The sequence below is a fragment of the Entelurus aequoreus genome, linkage group LG16, assembly GCF_033978785.1.
Source record: "Entelurus aequoreus isolate RoL-2023_Sb linkage group LG16, RoL_Eaeq_v1.1, whole genome shotgun sequence".
Classification (NCBI taxonomy): domain Eukaryota; kingdom Metazoa; phylum Chordata; class Actinopteri; order Syngnathiformes; family Syngnathidae; genus Entelurus; species Entelurus aequoreus.
The window spans coordinates 50,932,105-50,957,159 of record NC_084746.1 but is presented as its reverse complement, the minus strand read 5'-3'; the positions used below and the strand labels follow the sequence as shown (position 1 = coordinate 50,957,159).

The following is a 25,055-nucleotide window of genomic DNA, read 5'->3' as shown; positions in this document are numbered from 1 at the left end:
CTGCTGGATGAAAGAGTCACATTTGACCTGCTAATAAAATGAATAGTTAGCAAATATAATTGTGCAGAAAGGAATTTATAAGGCGCATCTCTGAGCCGAATAGTAAACAGTTCCTGATAAACAACGTTTGGCGCTTCTCAGTCAAACGACCCAGCAGCTGTATCGGCATACTTGCCAACCCTCCCGTTTTTAGCGGGAGAATCCCGGTATTCAGCGCCTCTCCCGACAACCTCCCTTCTCCCGACAAACTCCCGGTATTCAGCCGGAGCTGGAGGCCACGCCCCCTCCAGCTCAATGCGGACCTGAGTGGCGACAGCCGTTCTCACGTCCGCTTTCCCACAAATAAACAGCTTGCCTGCCCAATGACGTCATAACATCTACGGCTTTTAGAGAGTAGAGTGCACAACAAGGAGAGAGAGTTCTTGGTTTCTTATGTGGGTTTATTGTTGGGCAGTTTCATTAACGTCCTCCCAGCGCGGTAACAACAGCAGTCACGTTTAGTCTACCGTAAAGCAGTTCGTCTGCAGTAAACAGCAATGTTGTGACACTCTTAAACAGGACAATACTGCCATCTATTGGATAGCCTGCAGAACACTGAAATTCAAGTATTTTATTTATATGTATAATAAAATAAAATTTAAAAAAAATATATATATATATATATATATATATATATATACAGCTAGAATTCACTTAAAGTCAAGTATTTCATACATATATTATATATATATATATATATATATATATATATATATATATATATATATATATATATATATATATATATATATATATATATATATATATATATATGAAATACTTGATTTGGTGAATTCTAGCTGTAAATATACTCTCTTCTTAACCACGCCCTTAGCCACGCCCCCCGCCCCACCTCCCGATATCGGAGGTCTCAAGGTTGGCAAGTATGTGTATCGGTCACATGGTTTGTTTTTCTTAAAGTGACACACACACATATCAAGGTATCAAGGGACACAATATTGCTCCCTGTAGTTCATAATGCATCAATCAGTACTGTTTGACCCACCGCGAGCGTCCACTACCGAGTGACACTTCCCGTCTTGTCCTCCGTCAGGTCTTCTTCCTCCAGAGCGACGATCAACCCAACGGGCTGAGCGACCCGGCCGACCACAGCCGCCTGACAGAAAACGTGGCGCGAGCTTTCTGCACGGCGCTCTGCCCGCACCTCAAGCTGCTCAAGGAGGACGGCATGGCCAAGCTTGGGCTGAGGGTCACGCTGGACTCGGACCAGGTAGCAACTAAAAAAGGACGGGGTGTTAATTGCAAGCTGGCGATAACTGGTATTAAAGCTGCAACGAATAATAGCTTAAATCAATCAAAAAAAGAGCTTCGATTTACAACACCAGTGAAGTTGGCACGCTGTGTAAATCGTAAATAAAATCCTGGTGTATTAGTGCCCAAGACATGGGTAACTTACACATCTGTGAAGGCACCATTAATGCTGAAAGGTACATACAGCTTTTGGAGCAACATATGTTGCCATCCAAGCAACGTCATCATGGACGCCCCTGCTTATTTCCACAAGCCACATTCTGCGTGTGTTACAACAGCTTGGCTTCATAGTAAAAGAGTGCGGGTACTAGACTGGCCTGCCTGTAGTCCAGACCTGTCTCCCATTGAAAATGTGTGGTGCATTATGAAGCCTAAAATAGCACAAGGGAGACCCCCGGACTGTTGAACAACTTAAGCTGTACATCAAGCAAGAATGGGAAAGAATTCCACCTGGAAAAACTTCAAAAATGTGTCTCCTCAGCTTCCAAACGTTTCTGAGTGTTGTTAAAAGGAAAGGCCATGTAACACAGTGGTAAAAATGCCCCTGTGCCAACAATGTGTTGCTGCCATAACATTTTAAGTTAATGATTATTTGCAAAAAAAATTATGTTTCTCAGTTGGAACATTAAATATCTTGTATTTGCAGTCCATTCAATTGAATATAAGTTGAAAAGGATTTGCAAATCATTGTATTCTGTGTTTATTTACGAATTACACAACGTGCCAACTTCACTGGTTTTGGGTGTTGTATATTGTGTCAGGTTCAAACACTGATGACCTCTATTAAACAGACAAGAAGCAAGGAATCATGCAGGGACACAGTTCAATTTAGCTCAATGAGGAGAGACGTTTTTGGGCTGCACTCTAGTTACAGATCCAAACTACGCTCTAAAATCCTGCCCACGTGCTTCCTCTATTTATTTGGGAGGTCCCTGGTTACATCCCTGAGGCTGTCGCTGAGGGACAGCCCCAGTTAGACACAATATATGACTATTAATGAAATGCAAATGTGCTGACACTCGTGATATCTCCCTGTCTCTGCTTTGTCTGCGTCACGGTACTCGATGTTCGGCCTTGGCAGTCCGACTGATACGAGACGACTCGCAATCTTTTGGATTGCCAGCTGTCCCTTTTGCACAGATAGAAAAGTACAACTTCAGCACAATTGATAGTAACTATAGCAACGGCCCTTAAGCATAAGAGTTGTGTGATAATATATACATAATGATTCTAACATATTGTTGCTTCTATTAATCATTTAATAAGTGTAACCAATAAAAAAAAAAAAAATTGATGAAGTCCGGACCGCATGTAGTGCCCAGAATTTTAAATACGCGGACAAAGTTTTCGCAGGGATGCTGCAATATAGCATACATGAGAGCGGTGGTGAGTGTGTTTTATACAATTGCTTGATTAGATGCACAAACAAATCGATAGATTGTTCGATTTCTTAAATAATTTATAGCGCCAGCCCTAACTGGTATTATAATACTCATCATCGCTAATACAAGTTCATGTTTTACCTTGAATAGTGATTTGGAGTGCATCATGATCATTTATATATCACCAGTATATAGCAATAGAACCAATGTTGTAGTAGCAATAAGGAGCAAACTGCTCAGTCAGCATTAATTGCACTGATAAGTTGATTTAAGATAAAGCTGCTGACAAATGCATCCACTGTCATATTGATTTAAAAATAACTATCAGAAGGTTGCGTACAGCCACTACTGTTGACACCAATGCTTTGTCTTAGGTGGGCTACCTGGTAGGAAGTAATGGCCAGCCTCTGCTGCCTCAGTACCTGAGTGACCTGGACAGCGCTCTGATCCCCATCATCCACGGAGGAGCGTGCCAGCTCAGCGAGGGTCCGGTGGTGATGGAGCTGGTCTTCTACATACTGGAGATCATCTCCTAGAAGCCGGTGACCTCATCATGTGTCACCACCACCACCACCACCGAGCACCTTCACCACCGCCCTCCACGTTCCCTTTCCAGCACGGGTGGAGTGGGGTAACGTAGCCCGTCGAGGAAGAGCAGCAATCATCAGCGTCATAACAAACACCTGCTTGGAGGTTTTTGAAAGTCTGCATGAGAACATGGTGTGTGTGTGCAGATCCAAATGTGAGCTCGGTGCTGTCAGTGACCACCAGGGGGCGTCATGTAGCTCCTTCCAAAGTGAAGCATCCTTGTAGCTCCACAGATGCCGAGCCTGGAATATCTCAGAGCAGCCTGGACTACAACTAACAGATGCACCAGGTGCATTTCTTTTATTTTCTATTGCAACTCTTTTCTGTTCAGTGCCTGCTACAGCGACCCTTTGGTCCGGTTGGGGCGGAAGACTTGACTTTGTTCGAAGCTTTACTCCTCGATCACCACACGCGTTGACTTGTTTTTGTAGACGGGAGAAGCTTTTTGTGCAGCTCGTAGCCTCCAGAGATTCCACAACAATAAAACACACTTTGCTCCAGGACTGCTGATGGCAAACAAAGGTTGCAATGCTTTATTGGTTATTAGCGCAAGAAAGACCAGATTTCAAAAACTAAACTCTATTTTGGGCGTTCTTTTATTCACATGAGCAAAGATGTACAAATAAAAAATAATGTATATATATATATATATACAGTATATATAAATAACATGCAGAATCAGTGCACTGGATTTTAAGCCATTTCCAGGAGAGTTTTTCAAGCAAGTTCAGTGTTTGTGAATCTGATGATTCCGACAGTGTTCTGTTTTTCTTTTTTTTGTTGATTGAGCCGAAGCTTGAATGTATTTAATCGCACGTTTTGTCCAAATCCCAGAAATCCTAACTTGGCAAAACACTGCAGACGTGCAAAGAAACTGCATCCCAACTGTTTCGCTGATGTCTGATGTGCGACGAAGGCGAGCAGAGGACCTTTTGGTGTGACATGGACCTGCCACCTAAGAATGTATTCCCGCCTTTTGTGTTACGATCCAAACAGCTCTGAACAGTCATCATCATCCTCATTTTTGCTAAGTTGTTTTTTTTAATTCAACCGAAAAATGTCACAACACGCCAGAATCTCCTCTGCAGACAATCAGGTGCTTACTGTAGCAACCTTACATGCTAACATGTTTGCTAAAGGCCAAACGAGACGGGGCAAAGGTTATCGTTTGTGCGACAACATCCAGGCTGTTTGACAGACAAGTAGCATTTCCACTTTTTTCCCTGTTTGACCTTATTGTCCGAAATCAAAACACTGCATGCCAACACGCAAACAAGTCTTATGATGAAAAACTGTCAGCTCTGCATTTATTTAAGTATTGTATTATTAACCTCCTCTTAGTTTATTCACTTTTATGTTCAAAGTATTTTTATATCATTAACAACAGTTATATGTTCTAAAAGGCCCAATTCCTGTGTATATTCTCTATGCTTCACAATAAAAATAAAAATTTACAGTTAAAAAATACGGTATATGTAAAGTAAATATCAAACAAATTGGATTGTGAATATTTCACTAAATTGGTTTGAAGGCCACATTTCCACAAAGCGAAGGATTGGGATGTGTCGAACTACTCCCATACCTAATGTTTTTATTTTGTATAATCCAAGACTCAGCGTCCCCTACAGCAGTGGTCCCCAACCACCGGGCCGCGGCCCGGTACCGGTCCGTGGACTGATTGGTACCGGGGCGCGCTGCTCAAGAAATTTAAAAAAAATTTAAAAATTAAATCCACATAAAAACCACAATATATACATTATATATCAATATAAATCAATACAGTCTGTAAGCACACATGATTGTATTTCTTTGGTAGAGTGGCCGTGCCAGCAATTGGAGGGTTGCTGGTTACTGGGGTTCAATCCCCACCTTCTACCATCCTAGTCACGTCCATTGTGTCCTTGGGCAAGACACTTCACCCTTGCTCCTGATGGGTGCTGGTAGCGCCTTGCATGGCAGCTCCCGCCATCAGTGTGTGAATGTGGAAATACTGTCAAAGCGCTTTGAGTACCTTGAAGGTAGAAAAGCGCTATACAAGTATAACCCATTTATCATTTATTATTTATGACAAAAAAAATGTAAAAATTTTTTTGTTACTACGATCCAGAAAAGCGCTATACAAGTATAACCCATTTATCATTTATTTATGAGAAAAAAAAAAAAAAAAGTTTTTGTTACTATGATCCAGAAAAGCGCTATACAAGTATAACCCATTTATCATTTATTTATGAGAAAAAAAAAAAAAAAATGTTTTTGTTACTACGATCCAGAAAAGCGCTATACAAGTACAACACATTTATCATTTATTATTTATGAGAAAAAAAATTAAAATGTTTTTGTTACTACGATCCAGAAAAGCGCTATACAAGTACAACCCATTTATCATTTATGAGAAAAAAAATAAAAATGTTTTTGTTACTACGATCCAGAAAAGCGCTATACAAGTATAACCCATTTATCATTTATTATTTATGAGAAAGAAAAAAAAATGTTTTTGTTACTACGATCCAGAAAAGCGCTATACAAGTATAACCTATTTATCATTTATTATTTATGAGAAAAAAAAATAAAAATGTTTTTGTTACTACGATCCAGAAAAGCGCTATACAAGTATAACCCATTTATCATTTATTATTTATGAGAAAAAAAAATAATTTTTTTGTTAATACGATCCAGAAAAGCGCTATACAAGTATAACCCATTTATCATTTATTATTTATGAGAGAAAAAAAAAAAAAAGTTTTACTACCCCCTAGAAAAGCGCTATACAAGTATAACCCATTTATCATTTATTATTTATGAGAAAAAAAAATAAAAAAATTTTTGTTACTACGATCCAGAAAAGCGCTATACAAGTATAACCCATTTATCATTTATTATTTATGAGGGAAACATTTTTTTTTTTTTTTTTACTACCCCCCCTCCCCCCGGTCCGTGGGACAAATTTTCAAGCGTTGACCGGTCCTCAAGTACAAAAAGGTTGGGGACCACTGCCCTACAGTACACATTTAATTTGGGTTTGTAAAAATGTGAGTCTAGCAAGTTGTTGTTTTTTAACTGTACCCGGGGGCCACCAGTTGACTAGCCCAAATAATGAAAAAAGAGAGGACCAACAATGGAACCTTGAGGATCACATGTAGGATACACTGCATCCGGAAAGTATTCAGTGTTGTCACATTTTGTTATGTTGCAGTATTATACCAAAATGGAATAAATTCATTTTTGTCCTCAAAATTCTACACACAAAACCACATAATGACAATGTGAAAATGTTTTTTTGCAAATGCATTAAAATTCAAATCGCATGTACATAAGTATTCACAGCCTTTTGCCATGAAGCTCAGATGCAGCCTCCTGTTTCAAGTGATCATTCTTGAGATTTCTTACAGCTTAACTTGGGTCAACCTATGGTAAATTCAGTTGGGTTGGACATGATTTGGAGTGGCACGCACCTGTCTTTAATGTCTGAAGGGAGGAGAACTTTGTCTCCTAAACGTGTTTGTTTAATCTCTAATAAAGCTCACCAAGTTGTCAATTTTCCGCTTTACCGTCTTGGATTTATTTTACAGTGTGATTGGCTGGAGAATACAGAGAACGTCCCCGGAACAGAGACTAAGCAGCCGTTACATCTGCTCCAAAAGGGTCTTTCCAAGAGGGCCTCACTTCAGAGTCTGTCTCTAAGAAAGTATGTCCTTCGCTCCTTCCCTGCTCACCACATGTAGTCTAGAGAAAGCTTTGTTCCACATGGGGTCCTCTGGCCCCGTCTTGTGGGGGTGATGTACGTATCGGGCTTGTAGAACTTCCTCACACTATCTTGTTAATTCCAGCATCTCTTGATTTTCTGATCCACTGATAGCATAAGCTCAAACTTCCTGAGAGCCGTGAGTTTAGGACTGTGACCCAAAGGTTACCATATGTCAATATCTAGAAATACTACATATATACCCATCACAATACATATTTCCATATGCACTCCTCTTTATACAGGCATAACTGCATTCTACTATTTCCATTTGACATAAGCATGTTAATATAGTCAACCAATTCCTTCAGGTTCCACACATAAACTAAGAATGAAGTCGAAGGAATTGTCTGTAGACCTCCGAGAAACCTGATGCGTATTTCTGGTTTTGCCAACTCCTCCCGGGCAGAAGGGAGGAGATGCTTTGCTGAGCAAAAAGTTGCTTTATTACAAGCGAGTGTCATTATACAGGTCTGCAGTACCTGGAGGAGCTCAGGTCAAAAATGAAGGACTCCTAACTTGAGCGGGCCGAACCACCTTCTTATATTCCTTCTTTCTCTGTCTGGGTGTGTGTTAATTCAGGATAGTACAACCTGACCATGTAAGGAGATGTTCATGGGTAAGTAAATGTGGGAAGACAACAGATGTATACCATAACTTGTAGGTTGACGTTAAGATATCTCCTCCAGGATAGAGCTGTGACTTTTGCATTCCGACACCTGGTTTTATTGTTTCTTCTCCTGAGAGAGCTAATTCCAGTCCTAATTTATTATGGGCTCAACCATTGTTTACTTAAACCTGGTGGTTCACTTTCTCCAAGTTGAATATAAACATTCACCATATGTAGAACATAATACGAGTTAGATAATTCACTTCACACCAACATAAGTGACCAGACGTCCGAGATCAAAACTGGGAATATAATCCCAGAGAAGGGGGAATAAAACGGTCAGCTATTTTTAAATTGAAGAAACAATATGATTAGGTTATATATACATGCGTATATCCTACATAAACAATGTATGAATACATTATATATCTATATATCTTAGGGACCTATAGACTGCAGCAGCAGAGAGTTTATTCTGTCTTGACACTTTGTATTGATATTTTTTATTACATTCTTCCCGTAAATGATCATGTTGACAGTGATTTTTTTTTATGTATGTCGCTTTGGATAAAAGCGTCTGCCAAATACTAAAACATAAACATATATAAACACCTGAAAGTCTTTATATCAGCTAAAACCACCAATCTGTTTCACTGGATTCAGAATAAAACCAGATTCTGTCTTACCCAACAATGTTAGTATTTGAATATTGTTACTTGAAGACTTATTCCTGGTTACAATTATACTGTTAAGAAAGTATTGTCTTATACTTTGCCTAAAATGAGAATGCATCATAATCAGTGGCGGCTGGTGAATTTTGTTTTAGGTGGGGCTGAAAGTTTGTAAACCAAACCCCTGTAGGGGGGGTCATCCTCCCCCAGAAGATTTCTTTGTGATTTTCACATACAAATAAAGCATTCTGGTGCATTCTGACAAAATAATGAAGAGAAAATAGAACATTTCATAGGTTTGCAGAGAACTATATACGGTACAATATGCACACTGAAGGCATGATGCCACCATAGGTTTGCAGAGAACAACAATAACTGTTACCCCTGTTGGCTTTTACAATCTTAATCATCATTTATTTCAACTTTATGTTATTCAAGTATGACATTTTTTTATTTAATTAATTTCATTGACAAGCAATTCTGTTATGGTCATACTCTTGTTTGCTAGCGGCTGCGATTTCAGTACTATTACCATGAATTGATTACGTGGACCCCGACTTAAACAAGTTGAAAAACTTATTCGGGTGTTACCATTTAGTGGTCAATTGTACGGAATATGTACTGAACTGTGCAATCTACTAATAAAAGTTTCAATCAATCAATCAATTGAAGATCTTTGCTCCTTCTCAACTCTGTGGTAATTAGGGCTTTGAATCTTTGGGTGTCCAACGATTTGATTCAATATCGATCCTTGGGGTCACGATTCGATTCAAAATCGATTTTTTTTTTTCCGATTCAACGCGATTCTCGATTCAAAAGCGATATTTTCCCGATTCAAAAGGATTCTCTATTCATGGGATACATAGATTTCAGCAGGATCTACCCCAGTCTGCTGACATGCAAGCAGAGTAGTACATTTTTGTAAAAAGCTTTTATAATTGTAAAGGACAATGTTTTATCAACTGATTGCAATAATGTAAATTTGTTTTAACTATTAAATGAACCAAAAATATGACTTATTTTATCTTTATGAGATGCGATGCAAGTGTAAGCCACTGTGACACTATTGTTCTTTTTTTATTTTTTTTTATAAATGTCTAATGATAATGTCAATGAGGGATTTTTAATCACTGCTATGTTGAAATTGTAACTAATATTGATACTGTTGTTGATAATATTCATTTTTGTTTCACTACTTCTGGTTTGTTCTGTGTCGTGTTTGTGTCTCCTCTCAATTGCTCTGTTTATTGCAGTTCTGAGTGTTGCTGGGTCGGGTTTGGTTTTGGAATTGGATTGCATTGTTATGGTATTGCTGTGTATTGTTTTGTTGGATTGATTAATTTAAATAAAAAGAAAAAAATAAATTATTTTTTAAAAATGAGAATCGATTCTGAATCGCACAACGTGAGAATCGCGATTCGAATTCAAATCGATTTTTCCCACACCCCTAGTGGTAATATTCTTTTCACAAAATACAACCAATAGTACGTTAATGTTAAATCTTACTTGTGAAAAGTAATCCCCCGATTCTTATTTTCAACAGTCCGCTCATGTGAGCGGGAAAAAAATCTTTGTTTTCTACCTGTCAACTGTCACTTTAGGCTCCTCATCACCACTTCAAGATGGCGGCCGGATTTCTCGCGTCACAGCGGCCAATGCTGCATTTACTTATAAGATGCTGTCACGCCAAATTTCTTCCCTCTACAAACACCTTCCCTCCCCCATTTACTTCCGGGGCTGCGTCCAATAAAATCACAAAGTTGCCGGGGGTCCTTAACCTGCACGCGACTGTCCTGTTTCGCGCCTGTACAAAAAAACAAAACAATAATCGATTTCTTCAGAGTCCAGCAGCTGTCAAAGACGAAGTATCCTTCCAGCGACGGGCAGTCAAAGCTGAAGTGCTATCGATCGCTGTCAATGACGTAAGAGGAAACATGACCACGGAAGTAAATGGGGGAGGGAAGGTTTTTGTAGAGGGAAGAAATTTGGCGTGACAATTGTTATGGGTCTACCCATCTATCCGCAAAGAGGGAGCAAGCAACGCGCGCAATGGCCTGAGCGGGGCAGCAGAGCGCCATACCTACACCAAACCTGCCACGGTCCTTCAGCAGCAGCAGAAGAAGAAGATCCGAGCGAGAGAAATGTAGGACATGTTGTAGAGAAAGGGAAATACTAGAAAGTAAGTTAGCGAAAGAGGAGATTAGGTTAGCAGTGGAAGATATTTTAGGATTATACACATATATTTTTAAAAAACACTGGGTTAAATAAAATAATAAAAATAGGTATCCACACTCCATTCCAGTAGGTGGCGGTAATGCGCACCAGAAGGTTGCTTGCCAACCGCCATTAAACAAAAGACGAAGAAGATCCGAGCTATCCTGACCGCAACTAACTGACGAAATGGTGGACGAGCAGTTAAACACGACTTAAATCATTCATCAAAGTGGGAGAGACTATTCGCCCTTAACGTTAACCAACACTCTTGAGTTTGTTCGCGAGAAAAACCTTTCGAGTCGTGGTCTGGTAAAGCAGTTGAGCTAACTGCTAGCTCGGCGCTTGAGGAGGCACCTGACAGCCGCTCACATGATTGCAATTGTAAACACTTGACAACGAAAGTATTGTCGCCCTGTTTTTGCCTGGATGTGTAGTTTGCTCCCCTGGGATATCGTTGACAACTGAGCAACTTCAACTGAACCGCAGCAACATGTTCGGGAAGAAGCGTAGAGAGCCGCTCCCCAAAGGCAGGGGAGCCTCCACCGCAAAGCAGGTAACAACAACAACACTGATGGCAATTACACAGCTCCTCAATACCACCTTCCTCTTCTCAGATGGGTCTTTTCTTAGACCTGGATCCCGAGGGGATGATGTTAGATGCCGAGGAGAATTTGGACGACCCAGATTTGGAGGCTGAGCTGGCTGCTCTCACTGGAGGCAAAGTTGCTGCTAATGCTGAAGGAAGAGCAAGAAACAAGGGGAAAAGTGAGTGAGAGTGGAACTTCCCAACAACACTAAACCTTGCATTTGTTGTACCGGCTCACTATCACTATCACTGTCATGTGTCAAAACCAGACTTAGACTAGTGTGCCCTGAGAGATCGTCAGGTGTGTCGTAGGGAATCATGTAATTATTGGGTTAATATTTTTTGCCAACCAGTAACTATAGTCTGCAAATTATATGTGCCCTTGTTTGAGTGTCGGTGCTGTCTAGAGCTCGGCAGCGTAACCGTGTAATACTCCTCCATATCACATTGCACCATGAAAAAAATTCAAATAAACACATTAGTTAAACCATACAGAAAATTTCAACAACTTGTACACACAAAAGTGTGTGGCGTATATTTTTGTGGGTGCATGTTGTTTGTATGTAAGCCTACAGCAGGGGTCGGCAACCCAAAATGTTGAAAGAGCCATATTGGACCAAAAATACAAACACAAATCTGTCTGGAGCCGCAAAAAATTAAAAGCCATATTACATACAGATAGTGTGTCATGAGATATAAATTGAATTAAGAGGACTTAAAGGAAACTAATTGAGCTCAAATGTAGCTACAAATGAGGCATAATGATGCAATATGTACATATAGCTAGCCTAAATAGCACGTTAGCATCGATTAGCTTGCAGTCATGCAGTGACCAAATATGTCTGATTGGCATTCCACACAAGTCAATAACATCAACAAGACTCACCTTTGTGCATTCACGCACAACGTTAAAAGTGTGGTGGACAAAATGAGACAGAAAAAGAAGTGGCATAAAACACGTCCTAGAAAGTCGGAGAAAGTTATACATGTAAACAAACGACGGTGAGTTCAAGGACCGCCAAAATTAGTAGGACCAAACGGCGCTCGCCAAATACTCGAATCAGTGAAGCATGTTTAATACAAACAGTGTGCTTTATAACAATTAGGGAAGTTTGTGTCATGTTTTTCGTCCTACAGAAACCATATTAACACAAAAAAAAAATTTTTTCCCCTCATCTTTTTCCATTTTTCATACATTTTTTAAAAAAGCTCCAGAGAGCCATTAGGGCGGCGCTAAAGAGCCGCATGCGGCTCTAGAGCCGCGGGTTGCCGACCCCTGGCCTACAGTGTGTCTCTGTTCCGCGGCCTTGATTCTTGTGCAGCCGATAAGTCCAAAGTCAACAACAACAAGTGTGTGTCCATGAGAGACAAGAAGGGAGTTTGTTGTGTCTTCGCCGCACTGCCCTTCGGGAGAGTCTCCAAGCCAGGGAAACAATACAAGTTAGAATGTTTTGTATGCGAGTGAAAATGAAAATGTGCTTTTCACTCTAAATTGTCTATGACTGGTCGTCAAAAACTGCGGGGCAGACAGTCCGATGTGATCCAAAATCACAAGAGTGTCCACAGTTCTTCCCGCATCCTACAATCCTTTGTGGCAGCTTTGGGGCACTTTGCCAGCAACTTCCAATTTGTGGACAAACCAGAGCAACGCTTACTCCAATCAGCAGATGTCCTGTTGTCATAATTCCCAATAGGTGGATATCTTCACGTCCTCGACTGAAAAGGGTCGCCAGGCACGCAGCACTCCTTCTTCTCCCAAGAGTCCGTCGTGTGTCTAGCAACAACTGCTTCGTCACGACAGCAGGTTCCCCCAAACCCAAGATCTTGTCAATTTTGTTGAGGCCAGTTAAATAGTTCCAATATGGAATATAATATGGTACTATCTATCTAAGAAAACATGATGAACGCAATCGATTTGAGTTCATTTGTAGTTCTAAAGGCAAAGTGGGACCTTGATTTATGGTTCTTGAACAGTGTTTGTCAATAGAAAACTTAGCATAGAGAAGCTAATTTATCTATAGAAAACAATGTATATATAGATAATGGGGTTCATCCTCGACAAATATAAAGTGCTATACAGTACTACTGTATATATCAAACAAACATAACTAAGGGGTGATGGATCAACTATTTCTTTATTAACAAGCCAAAACAACAACAACAAGCTTAACTAGCCGGTATGCGTTGCTCTGCAAACACGTTCATAAACACAGATGTCCCTTTGGTGCCCTCATAAACGATCTGAAATCCCCCAAATCCGTAACTCTTAACAACCATATTGTTACAATAATAAAGCATTTAAAAATTAAAATCCACTTAACTCAGCCGTTAGTGAATGTGCAGCTGACGAGAGTAGGGAGCAAGCAGACAAAAGGAGTGAAGGGAGGAGGGTGCGTGTGCGTGTGTGCGTGTGTGTGTGTGTGTGTGTGTGTGCGCATGCGTATATATATTTATATATATATAATATATATATACAGTATATATGTATGTGTGTGTATATATATATATATATATATATACACAGTATATATATATATATATATATATATATACAGTATATATATATATATATATATATATATATATATATATATATATATATATATATATATATATATATATATATACTAAAAGAGACAACAAGGAGGCAATGTTTTATTGGCTTGTGTCCCGCAAGTGCCTTCCCGTCCGCTGTGGTAAAAATCCGGTTTGGCAACTTTTTCCAGAAAAATCCGGTCTCATCACAATTTAAACTTGCTGTGGTACAAAGCCTGGCTCCTCGCAAGTGCTATTTTTTTTAAACTTCACAGCGATTGCCTCTTTCTTTTCAACGCTGCTCTGTTGTCTTTTCAGGACTCACATTGAGTTAGCAAAATGGACAACATTTGTCAAATAGAAAAGAAGACAGAAAAGACACACATGCTGAAGCACTGAGAAGTGGCGAGTAGTGTACTGTACTGCGCAGCAAGTGGTGTGGAGGCATGAATGGATGAAGTGTTCATACACAGAGACATGGTACGCACAAAGTGGCATATTTGGCTCAATCTACTAGTTCGTAAATTGAAAAGTTTGCAAAAAGAGGGGATCATAGCTCCACCGTTTTTGTTTTGCTTTTATTGGTCTTTTTCTATTGTTTTGTGGTCAATTATGCAAAATTGAAGAGGACTTCAATAGTTCCCACAAATAGATTGCACTCCTGTGGTAAAACACTGTTCCCTAGTGACGGGATGAGATGTGTCGAGTAATGGAGGAGATGTCCCAGCTAAGCGCGCAACAAAGCTTACTTCTGTAATGGAGGACCCTGAAATTTTGACTTGTGAAGCTTTGCAGTTCAGATTTTGCTGGGGGATTTGACAACAATTGAAACCGCCCAAGCTCCATTGAAAATGTAGCCTTTTGAGAGCAGTCATTTCAGAATCTGGATAGAGAATACAAATAGTTTTTTAAAATGTTAATACAATCAAAGAATAACGATAATACATTTTGAAGGCAAACTCAATCCAAGCCGATTACCGTTTCATCTGCAATTTTAAATACCTGACTTCTGTCCAGACCTCAACAGTCCCCCGGTAACGTAACGGGGTACGTGTTTGCCTTTTATGTCGACGTAGGTTCGACACTTGAACAACGGCATTTTCCAAATGTGCTTTTCAGTGTAAATATTACTTTTAATAAGGTAACACATGCTCTATTTATTCTCTTTTAAACAGCCACAGAAAATCAGTAGCTGGATGGTGGAGAGGTTGTGTCAAAAAAAAAAAAGAAGTAAATCTCCCCTGTTCTGTACATCAGTGTTTAAGTTACATTATAGTGTTTTATTCTTCTTTCTACCCATATGTCATTTCCCCAAAGGTGACAGAAAGAATTGAAACCTGTCGTATCATGTTGGCAAAATACAAATTATAACAACATATTTTAATATACATGTGTTAATTGAACGAGCAAAACCATTTGGTCAAACATTTATTGTGATTAATTTTTAATTCCAGGAGCCATAACAGACACACAAATTCAATGTGTCACACATTATGTGGTTAAGATACAGCCTACTCCTTGTCGGGGAATTCCTTAAATTCCGTCGTCTTTATTATCTTTGTGTTTTCTGATTGTGCAGAGTGTTAGATCTTAGAGGCGTGGCTAATTTAAATGTGATTTACATATTCAAGTGGGGGCGTGGACAGGGAGTGGCCAGCTGCACTCCAACATTTGCGTTCAATTCCAAATTGGTCGGCATTTAAAAAGAAATGTGCTTTAAAAAGTTGTGCTCACACATACACTACCGTTCAAAAGTTTGGGGTCACATTGAAATGTCCTTATTTTTGAAGGAAAAGCACTGTACTTTTCAATGAAGATAACTTTAAACTAGTCTTAACTTTAAAGAAATACATTCTATACATTGCTAATGTGGTAAATGACTATTCTAGCTGCAAATGTCTGCTTTTTGGTGCAATATCTACATAGGTGTATAGAGGCCCATTTCCAGCAACTATCACTCCAGTGTTCTAATGGTACAATGTGTTTGCTCATTGGCTCAGAAGGCTAATTGATGATTAGAAAACCCTTGTGCAATCATGTTCACACATCTGAAAACACTTTAGCTCGTTACAGAAGCTACAAAACTGACCTTCCTTTGAGCAGATTGAGTTTCTGGAGCATCACATTTGTGGGGTCAATTAACTGCTCAAAATGGCCAGAAAAAGAGAACTTTCATCTGAAACTCGACAGTCTATTCTTGTTCTTAGAAATGAAGGCTATTCCACTAAATTGTTTGGGTGACCCCAAACTTTTGAACGGTAGTGTAAATACATCCGAAACTATGCGTAGGAAGTTTTCTGGATTTGAGCGTACACCATTTTTTAGTAGGAAATCCACACAACTCGACCCTTGTGTGGTGTTCGGGTCTGTTGGACCCGTTTTCATTTTTTTATTAAAAGAAAAATGATACAATTAATTAATTTTTCAAACTGAGACTCACTGACTTTGGCTCATTTTCTGAGAAGAACATATGTCAGAATACATATTTAATGACCACACACCATACACCCCCCCCTACACATTTCTATTACATATAAGATGTCCGGGTCCACTGGACCCGGGGCTAATAGAAGTGTGGAAATTGATGCACACCACACACACACACACAGCAGGCCTAGACAGGAGGAGGACAGGGTGTAAATAAATGATAAATGGGTTATACTTGTATAGTGCTTTTCTACCTTCAAGGTACTCAAAGCGCTTTGACACTATTTCCACATTCACACACACATTCACACACTGATGGAGGGAGCTGCCATGCAAGGCGCTACCAGCACCCATCAGGAGCAAGGTGTAGGTACACAGAACATCAGAGGGTCAAATGTGCGAGAAAATGAGAGCAGACAGTGTTGACAAACAATGTTGCAACCTTGTGTGGGAACCGCAGGTGCAGAAACACAAAAGAAGAATCCCTGTGGGATGCAGAAACTGGCAGAGAAATTTTCCGTGCAACGTTCATATTGTTGTTACTCAGCCAGCGTTTGTGGGTCTGACGGACCCGTTGCATTTTGTGGCTTTTAATGCCTCACAATCAAACACTTTTATGTCAAAATACTGAACAGATGTTTACCTTATCCCAATAAACATCTGTTCAGTATTTTAACATAAAAGTGTTTGATTGTGAGGCATTAATACACGAGGCCGCAGATCTGTAAAAGCCAAATGAAGGAAGCATGTTAATGTATCTCTTGTCCTGAAGGTCCCATGCCAATGGAGGACATCGCCAGAATGGCTGACGCGTGCATGAGAGACGTGGACGAGGAGGAAGATGACAACAATGTGGAGGATGATGAAGATCTCCTGGTCGGTGGCTTTCAAAGACAGCCTTTTCGAAGTTGAGATGCGGCTTTCTTCATATTGGCTGCTCTCACCTTTTTCCTTCCCTCAGGCCGAGCTACAGGAAGTGGTGGGCGAAAGTGAGGAGACTGTTTCCTCTTCTGCCGCCAAACCTCAACCGTCACCCCCCTCCCAGGTACAACAGTATCTAGTTAGGAATGACTGACTATCGATGTTGCTGCTAATGTAGAATCACCATTGGTTGTCGTTTTTTTGTGCCATATCGATAAAAGTTGTTATTGACGCTGCAGCAAACAAACGTCCCGGCAGCGGCGCCCGGCAGCGTCCAGCACACTTTGGAGGAGAGGCTGGCCATGTACAAGATGGCGCTGCAAAACGCCAAGGCTGCGAGTGAGAGCGCCAAAGCCAGGAGGCTGGAGCGTGGGCTAAAGGTACCTCAAAGACTCTAATCTACCTAAATGCTCTGATTATAGCCAAGGGGACTGTTAACTTGAAGTGCAAGGACAACCGCATGGTAAAAGGTGAGAAATTGTTATTTCTCACCTTTGAAAATTAAAGAGGAACAGCAGTTTTTGGGGAATTTTGCCTATCGTTCACAATCGTTAGGTAAGACAAGAAGACAGATGTATTTTTTTTAAATGCATTCTCACTCGTAAATAAGTCAGTTTACAATGGAGCCAATGGGAGGTCCTCTATTCTGCCCATAAAGCACTCTAAATAACCATCCAAATACCACCAACAATACTCTATTTACATACCGTGACCTGAATATTAAATATGAACGATATTGTTATTGAGAGCTAGCGAGCTTGTGTGGCTGTATTGACGTCGGCTGGTGAGCTGCTTTTTCGCCCCGGGCTCGTGAAAGTCTGGATTATCAAATCAACTTTATTTATAAAGCCCATTTAAAATGTACCACGGGGGTAGCCAAAGTGCTGTACAATGGGCAGGTTAAAAGATAATACGAGAACCGAGCAAACACAACACAACACAAACAGAGCACGACAAAAAATAAATAACTCAAATAAATAGAACATGAAAACAGGTTCACAGCAGGTGTATTATGGCGCGCCATAGCAAGATGGATATCACTCCGTGTTAAAAGCCATGGAATAAAAGTATGTTTTTAAGAGAGATTTAAAAACAGGAAGAGAGGAGGCCTGTCTAACACTCAGAGGTAGGTCGTTCCAGAGCTTATTATGAGTCATTCCTCATCTCAACGGGAATATATTAACATCCAATCAAGTCGGCATCCCAGTGACAGCAGACATTGCACAGTAAATTATGTTCTATTATGTTTGTTGGCTCTCATGAAGTCTGCAGTGAGCAGTAATCTGTAATGTTGTGGAAGGAAAAAGTGAATGCCGTGATGCGTGTTTGAAATTAACTCTCTGCCCTATTGACGAGCGGTAGAAAATGGATGGATGGATGCTTAAAATGATAAAAATATGCAAATATTACATGTTATTATGAGTGTGCCTGTTATTACATTACATATATACCGTATTTTTCAGGTGACACTCACATATGGCGTCACATTAGTACCAAAAATCCAAGCGCGTAAAAACTGTTATCGCGTGCTGATTCTCCACTTCGTGCGCGCACGCGACACCCTTTTGCGTGCGCGTGGTGCCTTTCTGCGCGCGCGCGGCGCCTTCTTGCGTGCGTGCGGTGCCTTTCTGCGCGCGTGCTGTCTCGTTTTGCGCGCGCGCGCTGTCTCGGTCTGTGCGCTGTCATGTTTCATTTTGGTACTTTGGGGGCGGGCATACTTAGACCGCCCCTTCTTTCTGATTGGCTTTGAGCAATCAGAAGGGCGGTTCATCGTCAATATGTATCAAGATTTACGGAGGAAGAAGTGGATAAAAAAATGTTGCCTGAAAAAGAGGTAAGTTATTGAACTGGTTTGGAGTGATTGTAAGGGTACTATTACTAAAAATAATAATAATACATTTTTATTTATAAAGCACTTTTCATACATTTAAAATGCAGCTCAAAGTGCTTTACATAGTTAAAAACAAAATGAGAAATAACACCCACACCCCATGAAGACAGTCAAACATGTACATAAAAATAAACAAACAACAATAATAATAACAACACAATGACAATAGCCAATCACAGGAGCCCTCTGGACGTGGAGATCCAGAGGGCTCTTTGAGGAAACACTAGATGATCAAATAAATGGATTAAAAATAATTAAAATACACATCAGGTAAAAGTCCAAAAATAATATGAAATAAGATAAGATATAATCAAACATAAAAATAAACTACAATATGAAAAACTATAAAATAAAATGAAATACAATAAAAACTGAAATATAAATATAATAAGACCATATAAAAATAGGCTAAGATATGATAAAACATAAAAATAAGCTAAGATATGATAAAACATAAAAATAACTAATACTAATAGAATAATCCTGCACATTGGGCCTAATATTTGTGTAGTAAAGTGGTTTTTGAATTTGAGCAATGTAATCTGAAAGATGTTTAAAATATCAACAATTAATGTTAATATTTTTGAAACAATATACTTCTCATAACATGAGTATCTGTGTGCATGAGAGAGTGGAAAGAAAAGCATTTCACTTCATCTGCCTTTTTTTACAACCTACTTGAAGTTGGAATTTTTTTTCTTTTTTTTTTTTCTTTTTTTTTTCAAAGCCAATCAGAAAGAAGGGGCGGTCTAAGCATGCCCGCCCCCAAAGTACCAAAATGAAACATGACAGCGCACAGACCGAGACAGCGCGCGCGCGCAGAAAGGCACAGCGCGCGCGCACACGAAGTGGAGAATCAGCGCGCGATAATAGTTTTTACGCGCTTGGATTTTTGGTACTAATGTGACGCCATACTCACATGGCTCCTTTTAAGCTCTGCCTAACAGTACACAGTCTGTATTTCCTCTTTCTCTTAAGTGGTGTTTATTTAATGACACACTGTATGTCATGTGGTATAGTGGGAACATGGTTAGAGACACCTGTCTAGACACAATGCACTGAGCATGTACCGTATTTTTCGGACTATAAGTCGCTCCGGAGTATAAGTCGCACCGGCCGAAAATGCATAATAAAGAAGGAAAAAAACATATAAGTCGCACTGGAGTATAAGTCGCATTTTTTGGGGAAATGTATTTGATAAAAGCCAACACCAAGAATAGACATTTGAAAGGCAATTTAAAATAAATAAAGAATAGTGAACAATAGGCTGAATAAGTGTACGTTATATGAGGCATAAATAACCAACTGGTATGTTAACGTAACATATTATGGTAAGAGTCATTCAAATAATTATAACATATAGAACATGCTATACGTTTACCAAACAATCTGTCACTCCTAATCGCTAAATCCCATGAAATCTTATACATCTAGTCTCTTACGTGAATGAGATCAATAATATTATTCGATATTTTACGCTAATGTGTTAATAATTTCACACATAAGTCGCTCCTGAGTATAAGTCGCACCCCCGGCCAAACTATGAAAAAAACTGCGACTTATAGTCCGAAAAATACGGTACTTACAGTGTGTATATAAAACCTTAATGGACGTGTTTGGATGTTTTTAAAGGCTTTATAGGCAGAATAGAGCGACTCATATAGGCTCTGTAAGGTTAGAATGCATAAAATGTTGTGTTCTTGTCATACATAAGTATTGTGAATGATAGGCAGCATTCCCCCAAAAAGTGCAGTTCCCCTTTAGCTTGAATCACCGGGTGTGCATGAGAAAGTGTAAAGAAAAACATTGCTCACTTTGACAGCACAGCAGCAACAGAACCAATGTTGTAATAGTGGTAATGAACACACTGCTCAGTCAACATTAACAACGCCGATGAGTTGATTGTAAAATACTGTGCGACAAGGACATTTTAAAGTGCATGCAGAGCTAGATGAAGCCACTCATTATGCTTCAGATGCAGCTACTGTACTGCCATCTTGTGCATAGGAATTACCGACCAGGTAGTTCATGTTAATGCCAATGTGGCCAATGCTATAGAGACTATGGCTATTTTTGTATTCTTGCCCACCACGCACTTCTTTGTTAGGTAAAACATTGTTTTTATAGTACTTTGTGATGCAGTGATTCATGTATGCTACAGACACTGGAGACCATGCTAGGTTCCATCAAAAAAGGCCGTCAGGTGAACGAGGCCCAGATTCCTCCGCCTGTCGCCACAGGAGCCCCGAGCGGCGCCACATCGAAGCCCCCGCATCCCTCTTCAGCCATTCCCTCGCCAGCAGATCAGCCAGTGGAGTCTGAGGCAACGACACCAGAAATTGTCACCGCTGCCATTGAGGAGGAACAAAACACATTGGCATCCGCACCCGTGGCTCTGAGCGAGCCTGCTAAGCCCTCACAACCGCAGGCAGAAGATAACTTTGAGCAGGAAGATAGTAAGACAAGCAGTCAGTTTCATATGGAATTAAATAAAAACCCTTTAAGCTAATTCTTTCTTATGCCTTTTGGTGTTGTTTTTCTTTCGCAGCAAGCCAGCAAGTCCTGACTATGCTTCAAGAAAGGCAGAGACAGTACAAGATGGCTGCTCTGAGGGCCAAGAAGGAGGGAGATGCGGGACAAGCCATGCTCCATTTCAAAACCAGTAAGGTAATGGAGCCTCCCAAATATCAACCACATAGATAGAACATGTTTAGGCTTGTTTGGCCTTTTAACTAGAAGGGTATCGAAACAGCTTTTTTACTTCTGATATGATACTGATACTGGAGCCTTGAGTATTTGGGATACCGATATTGATCCAATACGATATTGGCAGGAATCATACATACTTGTATTATTTTGTGGTGTGGAATTTAAAAAAATGCTTAAAAAACACTGTCTGGAATGGACTTACAGTATGTTGTCTTTCAACTGAAGTAGAGTGGTAATTGGCGACACCTAATTGCCACAAGTATTCATTAAGTTAAGATCATGATGTATTAAGGGTAATTATGTGCACGTTTGTTCCTGGATACTTTCTAATACACTTCTGTCGTGGAGACTTTGTATGTGTGAGTAATAAGCAATTATGTTTACTCGATACTTGTTTATATTGACACATGTGCTGTTTTAGCCTGCAATGTTGTTCAATTAGGGACACTTCTAACGTATGTAGACAATATAGGATGGGGATATATTGTTGGGCCGCGACCACCCCCTTAGAGAGGGCCACCAAAAAATATAAATTTCTCAGCTGTGGTCTGTATGAGCCCAAGCACTACTTGGTTGTAATACACTTTTTTACCACTTGTGGCAGTAATGACAAACAGAAGAAGTCTGGCGCTACCAAAAATGCTAACTTTAATACTGTTGTTATATCATGATAATGCATGTTGATGACACATTGTAGCTGTGTCTTGCAAATTTGACATCAACAAGCGAGCAACCGCGTCCTCAACACAATGTAGTGTAACAGCAAAGCCACTTGTAAGTCAATAATCCTCGCTTACTTGGCAGCAAATAAACTGCAGTCTGTGTTGGCCCTGCGATGAAGTGGCGACTTGTCCAGGGTGTACCCTGCCTTCTGCCCAAATGCAGCTGGAATAGGCTCCAGCACCCCCCGTAACTCTGAGAAGGACAAGCGGTAGAAAATTGATGGATGCATCTTACAAGTATCTCAGGAGGACGAGGAATTGCTAAACATGCTACACTACACATCGTAGGACTAACTGCTAAGCTAGAGCTCTTCAATGTAAACAAGGTGGACAAATCGATAGAAATATCGACAGTAACAATACCAAGTAGTATAGTATCAGGAAATACCATAAGTCCCTGGATACAGGAGGGCTTTAAGGGCAAAAAGTAAAGGATTTAAATCAGAGCCACTAGGTCAGGGGTCACCAACGCGGTGCCCGCGGGCACCAGGTAGCCCGTAAGGACCAGATGAGTAGCCCGCTGGCCTGTTCTAAAAATAGCTCAAATAGCAGCACTTACCAGTGAGCTGCCTCTGTTTTTTAAATTTTATTTATTTACTAGCAAGCTGGTCTCGCTTTGCTCGACCTTTTTAATTCTAAGAGAGACAAAACTCAAATAGAATTTGAAAATCCAAGAAAATATTTGAAAGACTTGGTCTTCACTTGTTTAAATAAATTCATTAATTTTTTTACTTTGCTTCTTATAACTTTCAGAAAGACAATTTTAGAGAAAAAATACAACCTTAAAAATGATTTTAGGATTTTTAAACATATATTACCTTTTTACCTTTTAAATTCCTTCCTCTTCTTTCCTGACAATTTAAATCAATGTTCAAGTAAATTTATTTTTTTTATTGTAAAGAATAATAAATACATTTTAATTTAATTCTTCATTTTAGCTTCTGTTTTTTCGACGAAGAATATTTGTGAAATATTTCTTCAAACTTATTATGATTAAAATTAAAAAAAAATATTCTGGCAAATCTAGTAAATCTGTAGAATCAAATTAAAATCTTATTTCAAAGTCTTTTGATTTTCTTTTAAAATTTTTGTTCTGGAAAATCTAGAAGAAATAATGATTTGTCTTTGTTAGAAATATAGCTTGGTCCAATTTGTTATATATCCTAACAAAGTGCAGATTGGATTTTAACCTATTTAAAACATGTCATCAAAATTCTAAAATTAATCTTAGTCAGGAAAAATTACTAATGATGTTCCATAAATTATTTTTTTCATTTTTTCAAAAAGATTCGAATTAGCTAGTTTTTCTCTTTTTTTTTTCGGTTGAATTTTGAATTTTAAAGAGTCGAAATTGAAGATAAACTATGTTTCAAAATTTAATTGTCATTTTTTTCGTGTTTTCTCCTCTTTTAAACCGTTCAATTAAGTGTAAATATCATTAATTATTAATAATAACATCGAGTTAAAGGTAAATTGAGCAAATTGGCTATTTTCGGCAATTTATTTAAGTGTGTATCAAACTGGTAGCCCTTCGCATTAATCAGTACCCAAGAAGTAGCTCTTGGTTTCAAAAAGGTTGGTGACCCCTGCACTAGTTGATATTGTTAGACCGCCATCCTGTCTTTTTGTGTAATTATAATTGGAATAAAAAATCTAATAAGTGAGCTTGAAAAAAATAGAATTGGTATGACAAATATTGCCCTTGTACCTACTTGGTATTGGATTGATATCCAAATTTATAGTATCGTCCAAAATGAATATAAAATATCCATACAACAGAGGAATAAGTGCTTATTACATTTCCACAGAAGTGTAGATGTAACCATGTTACAACAAAAAATAACAGATAAGTAACAAGTAGATAAATAATAGTTTTGAAAAAATAATACAACCTGAATTGATGTAAAATGTTGCTGCATATGTCAGTAACCAAATTAAGAGCCTTTGTAACCCATTTTGAAGTGGTTCTATTATCATTGATATATACCTGTGTATATATTGTAATTTTTATAACAGGAAGCTGCAATGTATATCACAATAAAGATTTTAGGCAATATCGCCCATCCCTAATATCTAGCTTGTGTGTTTAGTTGTTGTGTAGTTGCTTGCTCGTAGGAGCCTATAGCCTACCATGTTTACCTTTTGTAAATGACGCCACTAAAATACAAGAAAAGACCAACCTTGTGATCTTATTAGAGGACATTTAAATGTTAACCGGCTGTCCAGCTTTGCACAAGTTAACAGTTATATCGAAGCACTTAAGACCGACATTTTACATCCGACATAATCCGATACTCGTATTTTTGCTGATATCGAACCAATATTATTATTATTATTATAGAGGTTTATTTGAAATAGGGACAGATACAAAAACATAGACATCTGAAACAGTTATCCGATGCATGCATCATAGTGTTTGTAGCCAAAGCTAATTTACAACACTTGTCCCCAACAACAACAACAACAACACAGATCCAACATAATTAAAATAGGAAAATAAAAAATAGAGTGAGTTGATAATAATGATAATAGTAATAACACAGACAAAGTGCAAACTAAATAAAAGCCAATAATAATAATAATAACACAGACAAAGTGCAGACTAGATAAAAACCAATTAGTAAAAATGAGTAAAAACTAAACATGGGAACACGATTGTTGCTCAACTAGCCATAATTTTGTTTGTTTTTTGAAAGTGACAAGTGCAGGTATACTTTTCAAAGTGTCCGGTAAAGAGTTCCATAGT

The 25,055-nt window shown here is 39.0% G+C and overlaps 2 protein-coding genes across 8 annotated transcripts in view; both read left to right on the top strand.

Annotated features, from left to right (window-relative positions):
- The window catches only part of zfyve9a (zinc finger, FYVE domain containing 9a), a 53,550-nt gene extending 46,734 nt beyond the window's left edge, over positions 1-6,816 (top strand). For 3 of the 5 annotated variants that reach the window (XM_062023254.1, XM_062023255.1, XM_062023253.1), the window contains 2 exons: positions 1,094-1,270; positions 3,068-6,816. In XM_062023254.1, coding sequence (XP_061879238.1) covers positions 1,094-1,270; positions 3,068-3,229 — 339 coding nt within the window. In that variant the 3' untranslated portion in view covers positions 3,230-6,816. The remainder of the gene's footprint in view (positions 1-1,093; positions 1,271-3,067) is intronic. The other 2 variants (XR_009821410.1, XR_009821409.1) reach the window with 2 other exon arrangements.
- A 3,619-nt stretch (positions 6,817-10,435) lies between these two features.
- The window catches only part of cc2d1b (coiled-coil and C2 domain containing 1B), a 30,094-nt gene continuing 15,474 nt past the window's right edge, over positions 10,436-25,055 (top strand). Inside the window, exons 1-8 of one of the 3 annotated variants that reach the window (XM_062023250.1) lie at positions 10,438-10,721; positions 10,955-11,071; positions 11,133-11,283; positions 16,839-16,942; positions 17,028-17,111; positions 17,227-17,367; positions 21,040-21,334; positions 21,427-21,545. In XM_062023250.1, the coding sequence (XP_061879234.1) occupies positions 11,009-11,071; positions 11,133-11,283; positions 16,839-16,942; positions 17,028-17,111; positions 17,227-17,367; positions 21,040-21,334; positions 21,427-21,545 (957 nt within the window). In that variant the 5' untranslated portion in view covers positions 10,438-10,721; positions 10,955-11,008. Of the gene's footprint in view, positions 11,072-11,132; positions 11,284-16,838; positions 16,943-17,027; positions 17,112-17,226; positions 17,368-21,039; positions 21,335-21,426; positions 21,546-25,055 lie in introns of all 3 variants that reach the window. The other 2 variants (XM_062023251.1, XM_062023249.1) reach the window with 2 other exon arrangements.